At 54.7% G+C, this 19,285-nt stretch overlaps 1 protein-coding gene across 6 annotated transcripts in view; it reads left to right on the forward strand.

Annotated features, from left to right (window-relative positions):
- The first annotated feature begins 10,696 nt into the window (after positions 1–10,696).
- Positions 10,697–19,285, forward strand: part of Camkk2 (calcium/calmodulin-dependent protein kinase kinase 2, beta) — a 29,614-nt gene continuing 21,025 nt past the window's right edge. For 2 of the 6 annotated variants that reach the window (XM_005403133.2, XM_013503677.1), the window contains exons 1-5: positions 10,707–10,878; positions 11,054–11,504; positions 15,966–16,013; positions 17,526–17,579; positions 18,156–18,207. In XM_005403133.2, the coding sequence (XP_005403190.1) occupies positions 11,112–11,504; positions 15,966–16,013; positions 17,526–17,579; positions 18,156–18,207 (547 nt within the window). In that variant the 5' untranslated portion in view covers positions 10,707–10,878; positions 11,054–11,111. Of the gene's footprint in view, positions 10,879–11,053; positions 11,505–12,128; positions 12,261–15,965; positions 16,014–17,525; positions 17,580–18,155; positions 18,208–19,285 lie in introns of those variants that run through there. The other 4 variants (XM_013503676.1, XM_005403135.2, XM_013503675.1 and 1 more) reach the window with 4 other exon arrangements.

Below are 19,285 nucleotides of genomic sequence, written 5' to 3' on the forward strand. Positions count from 1 at the left end.
CGCTGCGGCCGGGAGCGTGCCCCTGGCCGCCGGGCTGGGGGAGCGGGCTGTTGTCAGCGCTCCAGCCCGCCGGCCCGGCCGCTGCCACTTGGTGTGGGAGGGCGGCATCTCAGCCCCTGCAGGGATGGCGCGGGGAGGGGACGTCTCAGCGCCCTCGGAGCGGGACGCAGCGTCGCCTTCCTCAGCCTAGGGTTTGGTGCTCCCCAGTCCTAGAGTAGAAACTTTGGGTGCCGCAGGGCAGGGCCGCGGCTGTCTCCTCGAGGGACAGGCGGGGGCTCTGTGTCCCCACGGCTCTGTTCCGTGGACGAGGCGGAACAGAAGTGCGCTGGGCCCCAGCGCCCCTTCGCGTCCACCCTTCCTGCGGAGGGGGCCCGCGGGGAGCGCGCACCTGCGCAGGAATCTCAGCGACCAACTTGCTCGCCGGCGAGTGCCGGGGCTCGAACTCCCGACTGAGGCTTGCGGAGCTCGCGACGTGTGCCGGACGGGACGCTGCGCTGCCTGCACCGTGTCGCTCGGTGCCTGACACGGTGTCCCCGGCAGCGCGGCGGCGGTGAGATGAGACTCACGGCGACGCTTGGTGTTGCCGGGGTTTGGCGCAGAGAGGCCAAGTACCGCGACGAGGACGAGGGTCGCACTGCCTGCCCAGAGCCTGCCTGCTTTTCCACCTCCGGGAGCGCCCAGCCTCTTGAGGGGCCGGGCTTGTCTCCTAAAGAGCACCCAGACGGAGCGCTGGGGTGCCATCCACCCTGCTTCATCCCTGGCCCCAGGCTGTTGTTGGCCTGGACCCAGATGGATTCAGCAGTAACTACGCAGTGGCTCCCATCAGCGGCGGGGGAAGTGTGGGGGTGACTCGCAGTTGTCACAGTGATGCCAGGCTCTCTGGCTTCTGGTGGCACGAACCGGGCTTGCCCAGGGTCCTTTGGGCCAGCGCCCGGCCTGAAGAAAGGCCCCACCCTGAATGTCAGTAGTGCCGCTGCTGAGAGGCGTGAGAGCAGTTGGCTGTGGGGAACGGAGAGGCAGGAGCGGTGGGAGTTTCGGAGAAGTCCTGTGAGTGGGAACCCTGGAGGCCTTCCCGAAGGAGGTGTCCTCAGCTGAGCCTTGAAGGATGAGCTGAAAAGTGGATACTGGAAGGCATCAGGATGGGAAGGGCCGGGCCAGGCGGAGGCAACTCTGTACAGTGACCCGGTTCCTGTGCACATCGTCTGCCCGGAAGGAGCAGGCCTCTGAGGGATGGGGAGGTGGCCCAGGCCAAGCCTAGGTTCAAGGCATTTTGGCTCAAAAGCAACTTTTTTTTTTTCTGGTACTGGGGACTGAACCCAGGGGCACTATGCCACTGAGCTACATCCCCATTTCTTTTCATTTTTATTTTGAGACACTAAGTTGTCTTACTAAGTTGTCCAGGATGGCCTTGAATGTGGGACCCTCCAGCCTCAGCCTCCCCAGCTGCTGAGATGGCAGGCGTGATGCCACTGCCCCTGGCTTTGGTCAAATTTGAACTCAAGCTGCAGAGTCCCACTCACCTCGCTGTGAACTCATTTTATGGAAGGACTGAGGGGCTGAGTAACCTGCTCAGGTCCCCTCCCACCTCCTCCTGGAGCCCACCCTGTTGCCCATGGGAGGAGAGGGACCTCATGACCTCCGTCATCCAAGGGACTTGGGACGGATGCTGTTCCCACTGTCCTCTGAGTAGGGAGGCCTTGCTGCGCTGTCTGGCCCAGGTGTTCTCCTTTTAGACCTGGTGAGAACCCAAAGGAAGTGCGGGCTGGTGACTGTCAGCCCGAAGCTGCAGGCCTTAGCCCTCAGCAGGCCTATTTTTTGGAACTTGAAGAAACTGCATTTTCTTCGGACTGTGCTTGTCCTCTGACCTGTTAAGAGACTGTTTTTTTTTTTTTTTGTACTGGGAATTGAACTCAGGACCTTGCATTTGCCAGGGAGGCACTGTGCCACTGATACCCGGCTGACCTGCTAATAGAGACGCATAGGACTTCTTGCCCTCTTCTTTCTCTTCCTCTTCTTCCTCTCCCTCCTCTACCTCTTTTTCCTCTCTGTTTTTCTCCTCCTCCCGATGGTGGTGATCAAGCTCAGCTGCACTCATATTAAGCACATGCTCTACTGCTGAGCTACATCCCAGCCCTTTTAAAACACAGTTTTGTTGCTGGGTGTGGTGGCGCACACTTGCAATCGCAGAACTCGGGAGGCTGAGGCAGGAGAATCGCTGTGAGTTTGAGGCCAGCCTGAACTACATAGCAACAACCTGTCTCAAAAAGCCCCCCAAAATAAAAAGTAAATAAAAGACATGGTTTTGTCACTTTGCAGGGTGAGGGTGATGGAAGAAAAGGTTTCTGAACTCCATTGAGGACCAGATTCCTGGAGCAAGGTTTTGGGGGCTCCCCCAACCTCCTTCCTCCTCGCCTCCAGACACCTTTTGTGTCCCCTTGTGGAGGCATTTATGGGGCGTGGCTTTCCAGGGACAGCCTGTGTGTCCTTTCTTTCCCTGCTTTTCATGCGGCCTGATTTGTTCACAATAGGTCCCTGTGTTATTTCGTGGGTTTATTTTTTGCGAGACTTTTCCCAGATAAATATATCCACAGCATAGAGAAAACCTCACCAGCAAACAATGCCAAGGCCCTGGGGCAGATGCGAAGTCAGTGTCCCTCCTGGTGGCACAGCATGGGTGCTTATGGGGGATGGGAGCCGAGGGAGGAGCCCTGCTGATTCACGGGTGGGGAGCGTGAGGAGCGGGGTGTGGAAAGGTCTGTGGGGTGTTCTTTGTCCCTGCGTGCTGGGAGTGCCCACAGCGGAGGTCCACACTGTGGTCTTGTGCTGGGCTGGGGCCAGATGGATCCATTTCACAGAGGAAGAAATCAAGGTCCCCTGGGCCTGCGTAGTAGGATGAACCCTCCAGCCCTGGGCTCTCTGGGCCCATGTGTGCTGGCAAATTATGTCCATTTTCTTATGGAGCAAAGCTCACATTCCCCAGGAAGTTGGGGGTGGAAGTCATTTTCTCATAATGGTTTTTTTTTTTCCTTTTCGTCTTTTTGAGACAGGGTCTCGCTATGCAGTTCAGGCTGGCCTTGAGCTCACTTTGTAGCGCAGGCTGGTCTCGAACTCAAAGTAATCCTCCTGCCTCAGCCTCCCGAGTGCGGGGATTACAGGCGTGTGCCACCATGCCCTGCTCATAATGGTTTTATTATATGAAAAATAAGAGTTTAGCTAGGTGTACTGGCACGCATCTGTAATCCTAATGTTCTGGGAGGCTGAGGCAGAATTACAAGTTCAAGCACAGGCTACACAATTTAGCAACGTAGTGAGACCCTGTCTCAAAATTAACAAAAAAAAATAAAGAGGCTGGAGATGTATTTCTATGCAGAGGCTCTGGGTTCAATCCCCAGTGTTGCATGTAAAAAAATTTTTTGAATTACTTCATGCATTCTCCCCTGATCACCCCCCCCCCCCCCGCTTCCATCATAACAGCGAAAAGTAGTCGTGAGGACTTGGTGAGTGCTGTTGGGCTTGGGGGCTGTGTCCCCTCCTGGGACGCTCCTGAGCAAACCGGGAAGGGAGGGAAGGGATCCTCTGAGGTGCCAGTGTTTTCATGTTGGTTCTGTTAGTTGTGTTTTTCAGTGATGAGACATTTTAAGCGTAGAGAAAAGCAGAGTTTCAGTGCTGGCCGGGCTTGTATTTTAGAAGGCTGGAAGGAGCCTGGGGTGGCAGGGCAGGGCCCAGCCCATATTTTACTGGCTTGGAAACTTGGTGATCTTTGACTCAGCCTCCTCTTTCGGGGACCTGGGTTGCTGAGCAGCCCTGGGACCTGGCCCCTCTCCTGAGAGGTCCTGGACGAGTGGTGGCCGTCCATCCAGAAGGATGAACAAGGCTGGCATCCTTTCCGTTTGGACAGAGAAAGAAAATGGGAAGATTCTGTGGTGCCCCCACCCCCACCCCACCCTGAAAGCTGTTGAGGGACTATTTTTATGTTGCCTTTTTATCCTGCTGGCTTCTGTAAATAGTTGAGAGATGGCAGTTACAGAGATAAAAATGCTAATTCCAACCTAGAAAGGAGCGATGGAGGGGGAGGCCCAGGTCCTGCCCCTCTGCGGAGGCGACGCGCTGAGGCCGAGAGTAGGAACTGAGCTCCTGGGAAGGCACTGTGGGTGGAGCTGAGACCCGTCTGTGGGAGGGGTCTGAAGGGAACCAGTGTGTCTGTGGGGGCAGGAGGGGAACACCTTCCCTTTTGGACCTTTTTTCCTCTTGGAGTACTGGGAGCCCAACCCAGGGGGTCTTTCTCTGAGCTACATTCCCAGCCCTTAAAAATTTTTTTTGAGATGAGGTCTCCTTAAGGTGCCCAGGCTGGGCTTGGACTTTTGATTCTCCTGCCTCAGCCTCCCGGAGGGTTGAGATTACAGGTGCGTACTCCTTTGGAGCCTTTTTGATTTTTTTGATTTTTATTTTTTTTGTCTTTTTGAGACAGGGTCTCGCTATGCAGTTCAGGCTGGCCTTAAACTCACTTTGTAGCCCAGACTGGCCTCAAACTCGAAGTGATCCTCCTGCCTCAGCCTCCGGAGTGCTGGTTCTTTTCTGGTACTGGGAATCCAACTCAGGACCTTGCGCTTACCAGGCAGGCACTTGTGCCACTGAGCTGTATCCCGGGCCCTCGAGTGCTGGGATTACAGGTGTGTTCCACCACGCCAGCATTTGGAGCCTTTGAAGCTCATTGGGGTGTTGCTTTCCAGGCCTCTGGTGGGGAGAGACTTTCTCAGGTCCATCCCTGACGTTCCTCCTGCCCTCTGGGCGCCGGTGTGGGGGACTGGGAGGGGAAGGCTGGCCTGCCTGCTTTGCCCCTCCACCAGGTGGTTTGTGCCAGAGGCTAGGGAGGGAGGGGCCGGCCGCCCTCACCTGCAAAAGGCAGGGAAGAGGGCGGGGCTGTGGGCAGGCCGCTGGATGCCTGCAGGTGTCAGCGGGGATGTCAGTGTGGAAGGCTGCTCCCCTCGTTCCAGATCCAAACTCCTCGTCTCCCTGCCACTTCCTCCGCTCAGCGGCAGGTGGGGGAGGACTCAGGGAGAAGTGGGGGAAGGTGGAGGTTCCCGGCTGGATTAACAGCCCTCGCCGTGCCTGGCGCTCATCGTGGTCCCTCTGGCACCCATTGCCCTAACTTCAGGACCTCTGGTGTGTGCCTGGCCTTCGTGGGCACTGCGAGTTGGCCGTTCTCCCGAGGAGGTGTGCGGCAGCTGCCTGCGCTCTGCGTGCGGCGTCCCACCGACGGCTGTGGGGCTCAGGAACTGGTCCTCAGCCCAGCCCAGTCCCGAGCCTGCGCTCCCCTGGTGAGGTCCTCTCACCTCCCTGCACCCCAGCAGCTCCTTTTGCAGCCTCTGGTGCTTGGCTTGCAAAAGCGGAAGCTGTGAGCATCACAAGCTCTCACGACCCTGAAAACAAGAGTGCAGAATTATTATTATTCTCTTGGTTTTCAAGACAGAGTCTCACTGTGTATTCCAGGCTGGCCTTGAACTCACAGCTATCCTCCCTCTCAGCTTCCTCTGCTGCAATTTCAAGGGTGTGTGACCTCACCTGGCAAGAATGTGAAATTATAGGCACATTCTGTTTTTAATTTTGTGACCAGTGGTGCGTGCATGCAAAGGTTAGAGGAAAGATGAAGAATTAGGTCGGTACAGTGGGGTAAAAGATAAAAAAATTGTTTTAATGTAAATTAAAGTCAGTGGAGGGATTTCAGTTTGATATCCAATGAAGTCTTTTTTTTTTTTTCTTTTTGTACCAGGAATTGAACTCAGGACCTTGCACTTGCCAGGCAAGCGCTGTGCTACTGAACTATATCCCTGGCCTTGGCTTCTGTTTAATGAGCATTCGCACCTCTGTCCCACCAAACATTCAGTAACTGGAGGTCCTGGGTAGGTCATTGGGATCTCCTCCTGGTTTTGGCCTGATGGAGGGCCTTAGGATCTAAGGAATCAAATACCTGCAGGGAGCTTTGTGAAAAAGCTTTTCTGTCAGGTAGCTCTGTGTCACTTGTAGGTCAGGATTCTTTTTTTTTGGTTTTGGTTTTGGTTTTTCTCCGGTACCGGGAATCAAACTCATGACCTTGTGCTTGCCAGACAGGCGCTGCGCTGCTGAGCTAAATCCCCAGCCCCTAGGTCAGGATTCTTGAAGGTGACAGAAGATTAATCACAAAGTAGCTTAAGCAAAAATGGGAATATATAGGCTCAAGTAATTAAAAACTCCTGGAATTCATGGGCTTCAGGCATGGCTGGATCTAGGTGCCAATCAGTGCTTCTCCATCTGCTGCTTCTCTTTTCTCCTGGTTGAGTTCCTTTGAGGCTGTGTTCTCTCCTGTTGGCTAACTCCAGGAGTTATCATCCCAGAACTCTAACTTCAACAGAAAGAGGAACATCCAAACCCTTCCCTGAGTCAGACCCAGTAAGCTGATTGAGGTTGCACATCTACTCTTGACCAGAGCAGTGGATGCCTGGCCAGCCGTGTGCCAGTGAGTCTCTGAGGCTGATGTGGGCCGGCTCCGCAGGCTGCCTCCGACAGACATCAATCGGGTTGCTGTCCTCAGTCTAAGGGACATAGACTCGGCCAGCTACAGAGGCGGGTGACAGGCACAGTGATCTCCATCCCGTTGATGGAATGCCAGGCAATGTCCCAGGAAGTTTTCTGCCGAATCTGGTGGTAAATAGCAAAGACAGCTGCTGCATGTCTCTGGGTGTCTGGCGTTGGTCACACCCACGCCTCTGAGACTGTCCCATGTGTCATCTCTGAGCTCCCGGAGACTTCTGTCACTCAGACAGCAGGCCCCAGGAAGGCTGCTTTGTGGACTCTGAACTCTTTGTCAGAGGTTTTGGTCCATCTTGGGCTCTATTAGCTGTATACTGTGCGACCAGCACAGGGCTGCCCTGGGGGCTTTTCGTTACTTCTGCTTGGAGCGGCCCTGGGCTGTGGCTCCGTGGTAGGCTCTTGCTGTAGGGTTTCGCCCAGCACCGCACATGCACACAGGTAAGACCCCAGGACAGCCTCAGCTCTTCCTGCAAACGCTGTGTGACGGAGTGGTTTGCTCCTTGGTGAGACCAAGATTTGGGGAGGTGACATACAAAGTGCCCCTGCAGCACTGACACTGGGGACACTCAGGTCCCTGCAGGTGAGCTGGGCCAGGAGGTGGCCCCCCAGTGTGGCCCTTGGCCAAGCTCAGCACCGGGAGGCCTGGGGAAGACCGAGGACTGCGCCCAGCTTTGAGTGTCTTTGCCCGGAGCTGACAGAGCAGCTGAGTTTTTAAAAGATTCTGGATGCCGGGTGTGGGGGCGCATGCGTGTAATCCCAGCATCGGAGACTGAGGCAGGAGGATCCCATGGATTTGAGGCCAGCTTGGTGTTCACGACCAGCCTGAACTAAAAGTGAGACTGTGTGTCAAACAGACAGGCAAACAAAGGATTCTGGAAGTTTTTGTTACGCTGCTTACTCCCTGCCACAACCCCAGTGCAGGGGATTGAACCCAGGGCCGGACACAGGCCAGGCAGTGCTGTATTGCTGAGCTCACACCCAGCCAGAGACTCTGGAAGTTGCGACTTTTATCTGTGATCTCTGGTCTCGTAAGCACTGGCATATCATTTACATAGTTCTGAACGTGGCGTGTGCCAAGCAAAACATGACAGCGGCCAGATGGCGCCCGGAAATCATCATGTGCAACTTGTTTGCTCTAGGGACTTTGTGGGGACTTGGTTGGGGACGCTAGTAGAGCCAGAGATCTAGCTGCTGTCTGACAGGGGATGCCCCTTGTTTTTGGGGACTCATCAGTTTCAGGAGCCAGGCAAAGATGCGTTCAGAGAGAGGCCTGGGCAGGGGTTGGAGGCACGGGCTGTGAGGCACGGGAGCCCTGGGTCTGGGATTCCCAGCCCGGTGCGCCTGCCTCTTGTCTCCCTTGGAGGCAGCAGTTGCTCTGCCCAGCCACGTGGGTGGGCCCTGCAGCGTCCTGCTAGGGTACGGTGACAGGGCGCTGCCACACGGCGGCTTAAACAGCAGGAACGTGCTGTCTCCGCTCTGGAGGCTGAAGTCTGGAGTGCAGAGGTCCTGGGACCAGAGAATGGTTGCAGGCCTCCCCGCTTGTCTGGTGCCACTGGCCACTGTGGGCAGTGCCTGTCCTGTAGAAGCACTGCCCACCTCGGCCTCCATGGCCACGCCCCTGTGTGCCCCCCTGTCTCTTTGTCTGAGGTCCCCCTGTTGATAAGGGCGTGGGCCTGTTGGGTTAGGGCTTACCCTCATGGTTTCATTTTCATTTAAAATACCTGTGCGGACCTCTCGCCAAGTAAGGCCATCTTCCTGTTTTGTGTTTTGGGACAAGGTCTCACTATGAAGTTCAGACTGGCTTCTCACTCTATGTAGCCCAGGCCGGCCTTGAACTGTCCATCCTCCTGCCTCAGCCTCCTGAGTGCTGGGGTTACAGACACCCACCACCATGCCCAGCTAGGAGAGACTTACTTGAGCACCCTTCCCCCATCTGCAGTTGTCTGTCCCCTCTGCTGTCCCCACAGACAGTGGCCTAGAGTCCCCAACTTGTGCTCTGGCCTCACTGGGGCCTCTTTTCTGTTTTTTTTCCTCGGCACATAGTAGGCCTTCAGTAACCACTCGTTTAAGGAACGGATGAAGAGTGAAATCCTTGTGAGAGAGGACGTGACTGCTGAGGCCATTATCCGTAAGACTGTCCCTGGCGTGGCAGAGCCTGGCAGAGCCTCAGGGCTGTTCGGGGCTCCTCTGTTGTTCTGTGGAGCCCGTAAGGAGGTAACAAAAGGGGGCTTGAGATCCAGAGCCCTGGGACTTGGGGCAGCCAGCCCCCGCCTCTCTGCCTAGCAGCGGGTGTCGGGTGGCAGGTGCAGGTCGCATGGCCAGGAATTGGGAAGCGTTTCCTGCAGACCTGGGCCGAAGCTTCCTGGCAGAGGAAGGAGCCTCACACTGCCAGCTGGGCCATCTGCTGCCGGAAGGCTCTGGGGGCTCCCGCGGGGTCCTCCGGGTGTGCTGGGGTGGGGGTGGGGTGGCGGTGGCTTTCCAGGCGGGGCTTGGCACCCCGGTGTTTCTGTGGTAGCCTTGGGCCTGGGCCAGGGCAGTGGTTCAGGGCAGGGCAGCTGGCAGGAAGGTCCTTGTACCTGAGCCCCTGAAATCGGATGTGGACGCTCCGCCCACTGTCCCTCCCTGCAGGGACCTGCCCTGGAGTGGCCTGGCAGAGAACTCGGCAGTGTCGCTGGTTTTACGCTCTTGTCTTTTTGTATGATTTTTTTCTGTGGGGAGAATGTTGGTAGCTTGCTTTCTTCTTTCTTCTTTCTTCTCCTCCTCTTTTTTTAATATTTTACTTGGACAGAGTTTCGCTAAATTTTAAGTTCCCCAGGCTGGCCTCAAAACTTGCCATCCCCCCACCTCAGCCCCGCTACCTCTGCTTCCCAGAGCTGGGCTCATAGGTGCGCACTGCCACACCCAGCTGGCTCAGATTCTCACAGGGCCCATGACCCAGAGCCAGGCAGGATGCTGGGGAAGAAGATGGCCTCTGTGCAGACCGCCTCTCCTGTCAGTGCCCGAGAGCCCAGCCCTGCGTCCTGGGGCTCCCAGGGGCTCCTCTTCCAGAGCGGCGACCTGACCCAGGTCTGAGCAGCATGCTCCCCTCCCCTCCTCCCCTCCAGACCTCGACGGCTGAGACTGACGCTGACGCCAGAGGCCACCAGACTCCGGCCGGCCAGGGAGACTGATTAAAAGCAGCTTCGCTGAGGGCAGACGGCTTGGTGTCCTTGGCCTGCAGGGGAGATCGATAAGCAATTGTTTTTCTGTTGGCAAGAAAAAAATTCTCCATTGACTTTCCAGACGCTGCCAGGCTTAGTTTTCTTTTCAGGAATGCGTGGAGCCCTGTTGGAGCCCGGAAGGAGGACAGCCTGGGTCTGGAGCACGTGGCCGACTGTCAGGCCTTAAGAGCAGGGGGTTGCTGGGACGCTAGCCCCTCCTGAGCGTTCTGGAGCACAGCCCGGCTGGTAGTGGGCCTTCAGCAGGCATTGATGGAAAGAGCAGCTTTTGAGCACTTAAGCCTTTGAGGATTTTTTTCCCAATACAGTAGTAGGGAATGGAGCAGCGGCCTTTGCCCGAGCCACATCCCCAGACCTTTTTTAACATTTTATTTTGAGACTGAGCGTCACTTAGTTGCCCAGGCTGTGCTCAGACTTGGACTCCTGGCTCAGCCTCCCACACTGCTGAGAGTGCAGACGTGCACCCCTGCTCGCACCTGCAGTTTCATTCTTCATGTTGGTAAACTGCACGTAGCGTGAACTCTGCCATCTCGGCTGCTTTCAGTGCGTAACTCATGGTGTCAGGTGCTCTGTCTGTGCAGTCGCACACCTTCGGGTCCAGATATGTCCGCCACTGCAGGAGATCCGTGCCCGCTGTCCTCGCCCTGCAAACCTGGGCCCCGTCCTCTCCTTTGCTCACCTGTGGGTCTGTCCCAGTGTCACCAAGAGATGTCGTCTCACTTGCTCTCCTGAGCACCCACTCTCTTCCTGGCTCCTGGAGACCCCTTCATGCACGCGTGATTGGTGCGGAGCTGCCACTGCCCCCGTCTGAGGATCGGGGGTGACTCGAGTTCCAGCGGCTCTGTGACATTTGTCCAGCAGGCTTGGTCAAACATGAACCAAAGGTTAATACTGTCTGGACAAGGGGAGGTTGGCAGCCTGAGAGAGTGCTGCAGTCTTTCTCTCACAAAATCCAGAAAATGTTCACATAGCATAAAACTAATCTTTTTTTTTTTGACAGCGCTCCAGATTAAAACCAGTGTCTCACCCATGCTAGGCGAGCACTCTGTACCCAGTTACATCCCTGGCCTGTTTTCTTACTTTTTAATTTGAGGTAGGGTCTCACTAAGTTTTCCAAGTTAGGCTTCAACTTGCAATCCTCCTGCCTCAGCATCCCAAATAGGAAGTTCTGAGGCAGGAGATTGACTCTCGCTGGGCCAGATGGATAGCCACAGGCCCACCTGTCCTGCCTCTGTGACCCAGCCTTGCTCTGTGTCCTGTCTCTGCAGGTGGCCGTGCTACAGGTGGGAGTGCCCCGGAGTGGTGGATGACATCATCCCACGCACAATGTCATCATGCATCTCTAGCCAGCCCAGCAGCGACCGGGCCGTGCCCCAGGATGGCAGCGGCGAAGGCCCAAAGCCCTGTGAGGCCCTGCAGGGCCTGTCATCCCTGAGCCTCCGCCTGGGCATGGAGTCCTTCATCGTGGTCACCGAGTGTGAGCCGAGCCACGCTGCGGACCTCAGCCTGGCCCGGGACCGGCCCCACCTCTCAGGTCGCAAGCTGTCCCTGCAGGAGCGGTCCCCAGGGGCGCCTGCGGCCAGCAGTAGCCTGGACACGAACGGACGCTGCATCCACCCATCCCTGCCCTACTCGCCCGTCGGGTCCCCGCAGTCCTCGCCTCGCCTGCCCCGGCGGCCCACGGTGGAGTCGCACCATGTGTCCATCACGGGCCTGCAGGTGCGTGGTGGCCGGTGTGGTCGGGGTCTCGGGTGCCCTGCCCTGTCCCTGGGTCTCCGCGTCAGCCCTGGCTCCGCCAGAAGAGTCTGAGTGCAGCTGTGGAGCTGGAGGTGACCCCAGGCGCTGCTGCTGCTGCTGCTGCTGCTGCGGGGGTCAGCGCAGAAGATGGAGCGGCCACCAGAGTGGGCACGTGGGGGGCTGGCGGGGGATGTTGCAGGCGCCCCAGGAGCCCAGGCAGCTGCTTAGTAGCCCCCGCTGCCACACTTTTCGCCTGGGCCTGCGTGGCATCTGAGAGACGGGCTTTGACTCACGTCCTGGCAGCCTTCTCGGGGCCCTGCAGTCCCTGCCTCCTGCTGCCGGCATCAGGGTCCCTCTGCCCACACGCCAGGCTCAGTCCTGCCTGCGGGCCTTTGCTCTTGCTGTCCTCCCACCCGCCCTGCCTGCCCACCCCAGGACTCCCTGTCCCTCGTCCTGCAAGGCAGCTCTATCCCCTGCATGTCTCCTTCCCGCCCGGGGGCCCCTTTACTCTCTCGCCAGACCCCTCAGCCTTGCCTGCCTGGGTGCGGTCTTCCCCCAGCCAGAATACAAACCCCACTCAATCTGCCTCGACCTCCATGTCCCCAGCACCACACAGCCTGCATATGGTAGGAGCTTGAAAGTATCTTCGAGGGAATGAATGAGTCTGATTGGAGAAGACTTGACGTCAGGCCGACCTGCAGGGGCTGTGTGCCTACAGGGCTGCATTCTGAAGGCCAGGTAGAGCCATCCAGAATCCGCATGACAGGGAGAGCTCAGTGAAAAGGGTGTACAGCATGAGCAAAGGCCCTGTGACCGAGGCAGGAAGGTGGGGAAGGAGGAAGGAGTTCAGTTAGCTGGCGTAGGGCCATTATGGGGTCTGGTAGTCCTGGGGCTAGAGGTAGTTTGGGTTTATAACAGAGTTGAATTGGCTGAGAGAAACAGCCCCCATCCCCAACAGTGGCTTTAACACAGTAGAATTTATTAATCATGCAAATTACATCTGAGCAAGGCATTCTGAGACTGGATTGGTAGTTGTGTGCTGTAGTTCCAGCCTTCACAACTCTATTCCAGGCAGGAAGAAGGAGCGCGGGACAAGCAAGTCTTTCTAAGTTAGTCCTCTTTCCTAAAATCTCTACCCGAGAACTTTAGCCTGCCTCCTGCTGCCAGAACCCCGGCACATGGTGAACTCACTGTGGAGCCCCCCTGAGCTCTGAGAGAGGCTGGAGACGAAGGTGGGACACCGCCACGCAGAGTCTGTGAGGAAGAAGGGGAGACTGGCATTGGGTGGGCGATCAGGTGACTGGCAAGGTCAGGCCTTGGAGGCCGGGCTGTGGGGATGCAGCGGGAGTCAAAGTGGAGTCTGGGAGGCTGAAGCCGGCAGCTGCCTGGCCCTCTGCCGTGTGGTGTGCAGCCTGACGCAGGGACTGTCTCCAGGACGCTGCTGAGGGGAAGGAGGTCGGGAGACGGTTTGCGGGACACCGTCTATGTCAGTGCGCCGCCCCGGAGCAGCCTGTGTCCCTGACCAGGCCGGGCTGGCGGCCGCACACCAGGAGGGGCCGGGGCTCGCGCCGGGGCAGAGGAGGTCCCGTCTGACTCCGGAGGTTGGTTTCTGTTGTGTCCCTTTCCCACTTTACCCTTCACTGCTGGAGAGCAGTTAAAGTTGTTAAAAACCTGCATATTTCACATGTATAAACATGCATTATGCCGGCAGTGGTGGTGCACGCCTGTAATCCCAGCACTCGGGAAGCTGAGGCAGGAGGATCACTGAGAGTTGAGGCCAGCCTGGGCTATAAAGTAAGCTCAAGGCCAGCCTGAACTGCATAGCGAGATCATGTCTCAAAAGGACAAAAAAAAAAAGTGCATTGTTACTTGATTGCCCCTGGGACAGCCTCACAGCCAAGACAATGGGGACATTTCCAATACACTCACAGTACCTGCCGCCTCCACCTCCCTCTCCCCAGGGAGCTGCCGGCCTTGCGTTTTGTTTTGTTTTTAGGCTGGCCTTAAACTCACTATGGAGCCCAGGCTGGTCTTGAATCACAGCAGTCCTCCTACCTCAGCCTCCAGAGTCTTGGCATGACAGGTGTGCACCAGCTATTTTTTTTTTTTTAAATCATTACAAGGGCTGGGAATTTATCTTAGCGGCACAGCGCCTGCCTGGCAAGTGCAAGGTTGTGAGTTCGATTCCCAGTACCGGAAAAAAACAAAACAAAACAAAAAATCATTACAGATTAGTTTGTAAATTCTAGAATTGTTCTAAGTGAGATCACTTAGTGTGCAGTCCTTTTTTAGTGTAGTTTTTCTCACCACATCCTGATTCTATGATGTGTCCATGTTGTATCTGTGGATTCTGCCAAACTCAGGCTGAAATATCCAGAAGGACAAAATTGCATCTACATAGACTTGTTTTCCTGTGCTGATTCTTTTTTTTGTTTTTTTTTCTTTCTGGTACCGGGAATCGAACTCATGACCTCGCGCTTGCCAAGCAGGTGCTGTGCCACTGAGCTAAATCCCCAGCCTCCCTGTGGTGATTCTTGAATAATACAGTGTGACTACTCCTTACATAGCATCTGTGTTGTATTAAGTGCCTAAGCAACATGGAGATGATTGAAGTGTAAAGGATGCTATGCAGAGGTTGTGTGCAGACTCTGTCACTTTAGAGAAGGGACTGGAACAGGTTTCAGTGTTGCAGGGGTCCTGGAGCCCATCCCTGTGGACACCAAGGGACGTGGGACCGGCTGTGGTTCTTTTCCTTTTGTCTTTTTGAGACAGGCTCTCGCTGTGTAGTTCAGGCTAGCCTTGAGCTCACTTTGTAGGTCAGGCTGGTCTTGAACTTGCAGTGATACTCCTGCCTCAGACTCCCGAGTGCTAAGATTACAGGTGTGCGCCACCATGCCTGATGGCTTTTCCTATTACACACAGCTCGAAGGGCGTGGTGCACATGTGCTTGGGAGGCAGAGACAGGAGGATCGCTGTGAGTTCAAGGCCAGCTTGGGCTACATAATGGAGACCCTGCCTCCAAAAAAAAAATAAAAACAAAACAAAAAAACCCTGTTACACACAGTGTTGTCAGAGATATTTGTACAGAGGTCTCTGTAAACATACGTTCATTTCTCTTGGGTAAACTCCCAGGAGCAGAGTGGCCGAGTGGTCAGGAGGGGAAGTCCAGAGGCTGACCCTGTTTTCTGACGAGGGGTGCCTTTGGCGCTGTGCAGCCTGGAGTGGAGGGGCTCGTGCCCGCGTCACGCCGACATGCAATCTGCTTAGTCTTCGGGTTTGAGCAGCCCAGGGGGGGCTTGAATGTCCAGATCCCTGGTGACTGAAGGCCTTGCCCAGTGCCCACTGACCTCTTGGCCATCTCCTTTGAAGAAGTTCCTGTCCAATCTTTTGCCCAGTTCTCAGCGGGGTTGGTGGGTTTCTTACTGAGTGAGGGCTGTTTGCTCGGCTCTGCTCCCCTTTCTTTCTTGGCTTTTCTTTCCACTGTGCTTTCTTCCTTTTTCCTTTCTCTCTCTCTCCTTTGATGGCGCCTGTGGCCTGGTGCGAGCTAGGTGCGTGCTCTGCCACCGAGCTGCCCCCCCCCCCCCGTGGTTTCCAGTGGTATTTTGAGGACCAAAGTTTTAATTTTGGTGAAAACCAATGATTATTTGTTTCTTTTTATGTTCTGGATCTTTGTGTATTATCTAGGAACCTTTCCCTACCCCAGGGTGCAGAGATCCCTCCTCCTCCTCAGTACTGGGGATTGAACCCAGGGCCTCTGCACTAACTGAGTCACATCTCCAGTCCTTGTTTTATTTTATTTTGTGTTATGTTATTTATTTTGAGACAAGATCTCACTGAGTTGCTAAGTTGAACAGGGTAGACTTGAACTTGAGATCCTCCTGCCTCAGCCTTTCAGGATGCTGGGATCACAGGCATGTGCCACTATGCTCAGCTAAATTTTCCTTTTTGATAGTGGGAAGAACATTTTAAAAATGGTTATTAAGGCCGGGTGTGGTGGTGCACACCTGTAATCCCAGCACTTGGGAGGCTGAGGCAGGAGGATCATTGCGAGTTCAAGACCAGCCTGGGCTACAAAGTGAGCTCAAGGCCAGCCTGAACTACATAGTGAGACCCTGTCTCAAAAAGACAGAAAAAAAAAAAAAAAAAAAAAAAAAGGTTATTAAAAGAGTACATATTGTATGATTACTTTTTTCCCTGTGGTGCTGGAGATCAAATCCACGGCCTGTGCGCATGCTGGTCCCTGCAATACGTTTTACAGCATCCAATGAGAGGCAAAGTCTGTGCTGGGGAAGTCAGGGTTCTGCGCCCTGCTGGAGGGGCCTGGCTGGAAGGGGTTCTGGGAGCAGGGAGATTCTTCTGGCCTGGGCTCCCGGATACCGGCTGTCTCACTTCTGAGGGAGACGCCGTTGCCCTTCACATCTGCTGCTTCTGCTTTCTTCCCAGGACTGTGTGCAGCTGAATCAGTACACACTGAAGGATGAGATTGGAAAAGTAAGTGTTACTGGGCGGCCAGGAGGAGAGGCCGGGGGCACTTTCGTGGAGGCTTTTGTTTTGTTTTCTTTCTACCTTTTTTTTTGAGATAGGGTCTTGCAGTATAGCCCAGGCTGGCCTCAAACTCATAGCAGTTCTCCTGCCTCAGCCTCCTGAGTGCTGGGATTACAAGTGTGCGACACTTACGCCCAGTGTAGGTTGTGTTATTAATGCTCCAGTGTTTTTTGTGTTTTTAAAAACTTTATTGGTATGTTTAGATGTACACAGTGACTACAATGGTAGACACAGTGACTGCGTTCATCACAGGGAATTTGTACCTGCACGGGATACAGCTTGCTGCTTTCCATTCCCGCCCTTCAGCCGCTCTTCTCCTTTACAGAAGCTTTGTTTCCATTTTTCCTTCTATTTTTTTTTTGGGGGGGTGTCTTTTAAAATTAAATGGTTTTGCAAAAAATATGTACATACAAAATAGCCAAGATAGTTATATTACTACATTCTCTTAGTTCATTGAACAGAAAGGTTTGTGCTAATGTTGTTTGGATAATTAAAATACTTGTATCTTGTACTCTGAGTAACTAATTTAAAGATAACAGTGTGCAGTGTATTAACCCTTGTTACTCTATTGTCTTGTTTTGAAATTTTGTGTGTTTTTCTTGTAAAAAAAGTGTTTCTGCTAAAGCTGGGAACTGTTCCAGGGAAACCCTGCGTTGCGAGTGATCGTCCTCGTCACATGAGTGGGTCCCCGCCATGGGCTCTCACATCTGTTTCTTTGGTTTCAGGCAATGAGCAGCACTATTGCAGAGGGCAAAACCTCCAATGCTGATAGGAAGGGAAGCTGGGCACGGTGGTGCTCACCCATAATCCCAGCACTTGGGAGGCTGAGGCAGGAGGCTTACTTCCTGAGTTTGAGGCCAACCTGAGCTACATAGCAAGATCCTGTCTCAAAAAACCAAAAAATAAAAATAAACAAGGACAGGAAGTAAGCAGTGTAAGAGGGTGAGGTGTTTGGGTGGAAGGCAGATTAGGAGGAGGAGGTGGGCGAGGCAGTCCAGGTGTGAGTGGCAGGAGGAGCCAGGTCTCTAAACTGTAAATATTTGGAAGCGAGGTCGCCCTATAGCTAGATCTTCCGATTTTTTTTTTTCTTTCAAAAGAAGCCGGAGATAGGGAGGTTTACATCATAGGGAGTTTTACATCAGACCCTTCTCTTTAAATGTCCACTACTGGGCCGGGCATGGTGGCGCACGCCTGTAATCCCAGCACTCAGGAGGACGAGGCAGGAGGATCGTTGCAAGTTCATGACCAGCCTGGGCTACAGAGTGAGCTCAAGGCCAGCCTGAACTGCAGAGCGAGACCTTACCTCAAAAAGACAAAAATAAATAAATAAATGTCTGTAACTAATTAGAGCTTTATAAAAACTGCTGCAGCAGATAGTTAGGAGCGGCCCAAGGCGGGGCCCCGCTTGGAAGAGCCTAACTCGGGGTCCATGTGTCATGGGCATCTCCCTCCATTCAGGGCTCCTACGGGGTGGTCAAGCTGGCCTACAACGAGAACGACAACACCTACTACGTGAGTGTCCGGCCCTGCCTGTCCGTCCTCGTCACAGAGCCTCCCTTCCTGCACTCAGCTTCTGCCGCCCCTTTTATGCTGAGGCTGTCAGGGAGGAAGCAGGGAGCCCGTTTCCGGTGGGGAGGTGGGGCGGGGGTCACTCACCATCTGTCACCCTCGCCGTCCCGAGCCGCCAGTGCTGCGCCGTTCACAGGCCTGGAGCCAGGTGGTGGCGATAGTGGGGGTAGCAGGGCAGATCGCCAAGCAGCTGGGCTGCAGTCGGCCCTTCCGTGCTCTGGGGTCTGGCCTTAGGCAAGTGATGTGTCCCCAGCTGGGCCTCAGTTTCCCTGCGTGAGATGCAGCCAGTCATCGTAGGCTCTTGATGTCCCCTCTGGGGTTGCTGACTGGGAACCCTGAAAGTGTCCTGGGGTGGGGGGCGACTCTTGCAGGCTCCACACAGCCAGGAGCTGCTCACCCTCTGGTGACGAGGGCACTGTCCTGAGGTTCTGGGTGCCAGGCCTGGCCAGGCCTTGGGGTGGGGACCCTGTCATGCCTCCCCCTGCCACTCTGATTGGAGGTGGGTTTTGTCTTCTCCAGGCCATGAAGGTGCTGTCCAAGAAGAAGCTGATCCGGCAGGCTGGCTTCCCACGTGAGTGTGGGGCTGGCAGGACAGGGTGGAGCCTGCTGTGGTGCTCCCTGCAGAGGGCACCCGGGAAACCCGCTGCAGGTGTCACCTGTGACAGGCTGGGTCTCCTGTTGAGATTGTGTCTTCAGTTTCCTTTAAGAATATTTATGGCCATGCCGGGCGTGGTGGCGCTCGCCTGTAATCCCAGCACTCGGGAGGTTGAGGCAGGAGGATCGTTGCCAGTTTGAGACCAGCCTGGGCTACAAAGTGAGCTCAAGGCCAGCCTAAACTGCATAGCAAGACCCTGTCTCAAAAAGACACACACACAAAAAGAATATTTATTGCCAGGCATGATACACACCTATAGTTCCAACATTCAGGAGGTTGAGACAGGAGGATTGCTGTGAGTTTGAGGCAGCCTGGACTATATAGTGTGTTCATTTGTCATAGTAAAAGATGCATTGCCGTTAACCCCTCAAAATACTCATCCTTGCTTTGATTTAATGGTGATAAACTTTATTTGAAAAAGTAAAAGTGAAGAGTGAGGGAACTGGCCCTGCAGAGTGAGAAGGCCCTCATCCCATCGTCCTCGCCACTTCCTGAAGCAGCTCGGGAGTCCTCTTTCAGAAGCATCTCCAGCTGCACCGTCGTGGCTGCCTCCGCGTCCTGAATTAATTCAGATCATTTACTTTTTGTGATCATTTTGACCTGGGGAAGAGGCAGAAGGCCCATGGTGCCAGGTCTGGTGAACGAGGAGGATGAGGTCTGCTTTTCTGCTGGGTGCCACTGGCAGCAGGGTTTCCTGTTTCTGATACTTCATAAAGACATGAAAGAGGATCTCTAGAACTATCTCACAGGTAGGAAGGACACTGGGATAAGTGGGTTTGAAGTGAGGGAGAGTACCTGTATTTTGAGGGCGATTAATGGCAGTGTGTCTTTTACCGTAATACATTTTGTAAAATACTCTTTAAAAACATTTTTAAAAAATATTTGCCGTGTGTTTTGATCCTCTCTTACATATGTCCACACAAAATAGGACATGCGTTTATAGCAGCGCTATTCACAGTGACCAGAAAGTGGAAACAACCTGACATGCCCATCA

Source organism: Chinchilla lanigera, unplaced genomic scaffold (genome assembly GCF_000276665.1).
Source record: "Chinchilla lanigera isolate Chin_1 unplaced genomic scaffold, ChiLan1.0 scaffold00081, whole genome shotgun sequence".
Lineage (NCBI taxonomy): Eukaryota > Metazoa > Chordata > Mammalia > Rodentia > Chinchillidae > Chinchilla > Chinchilla lanigera.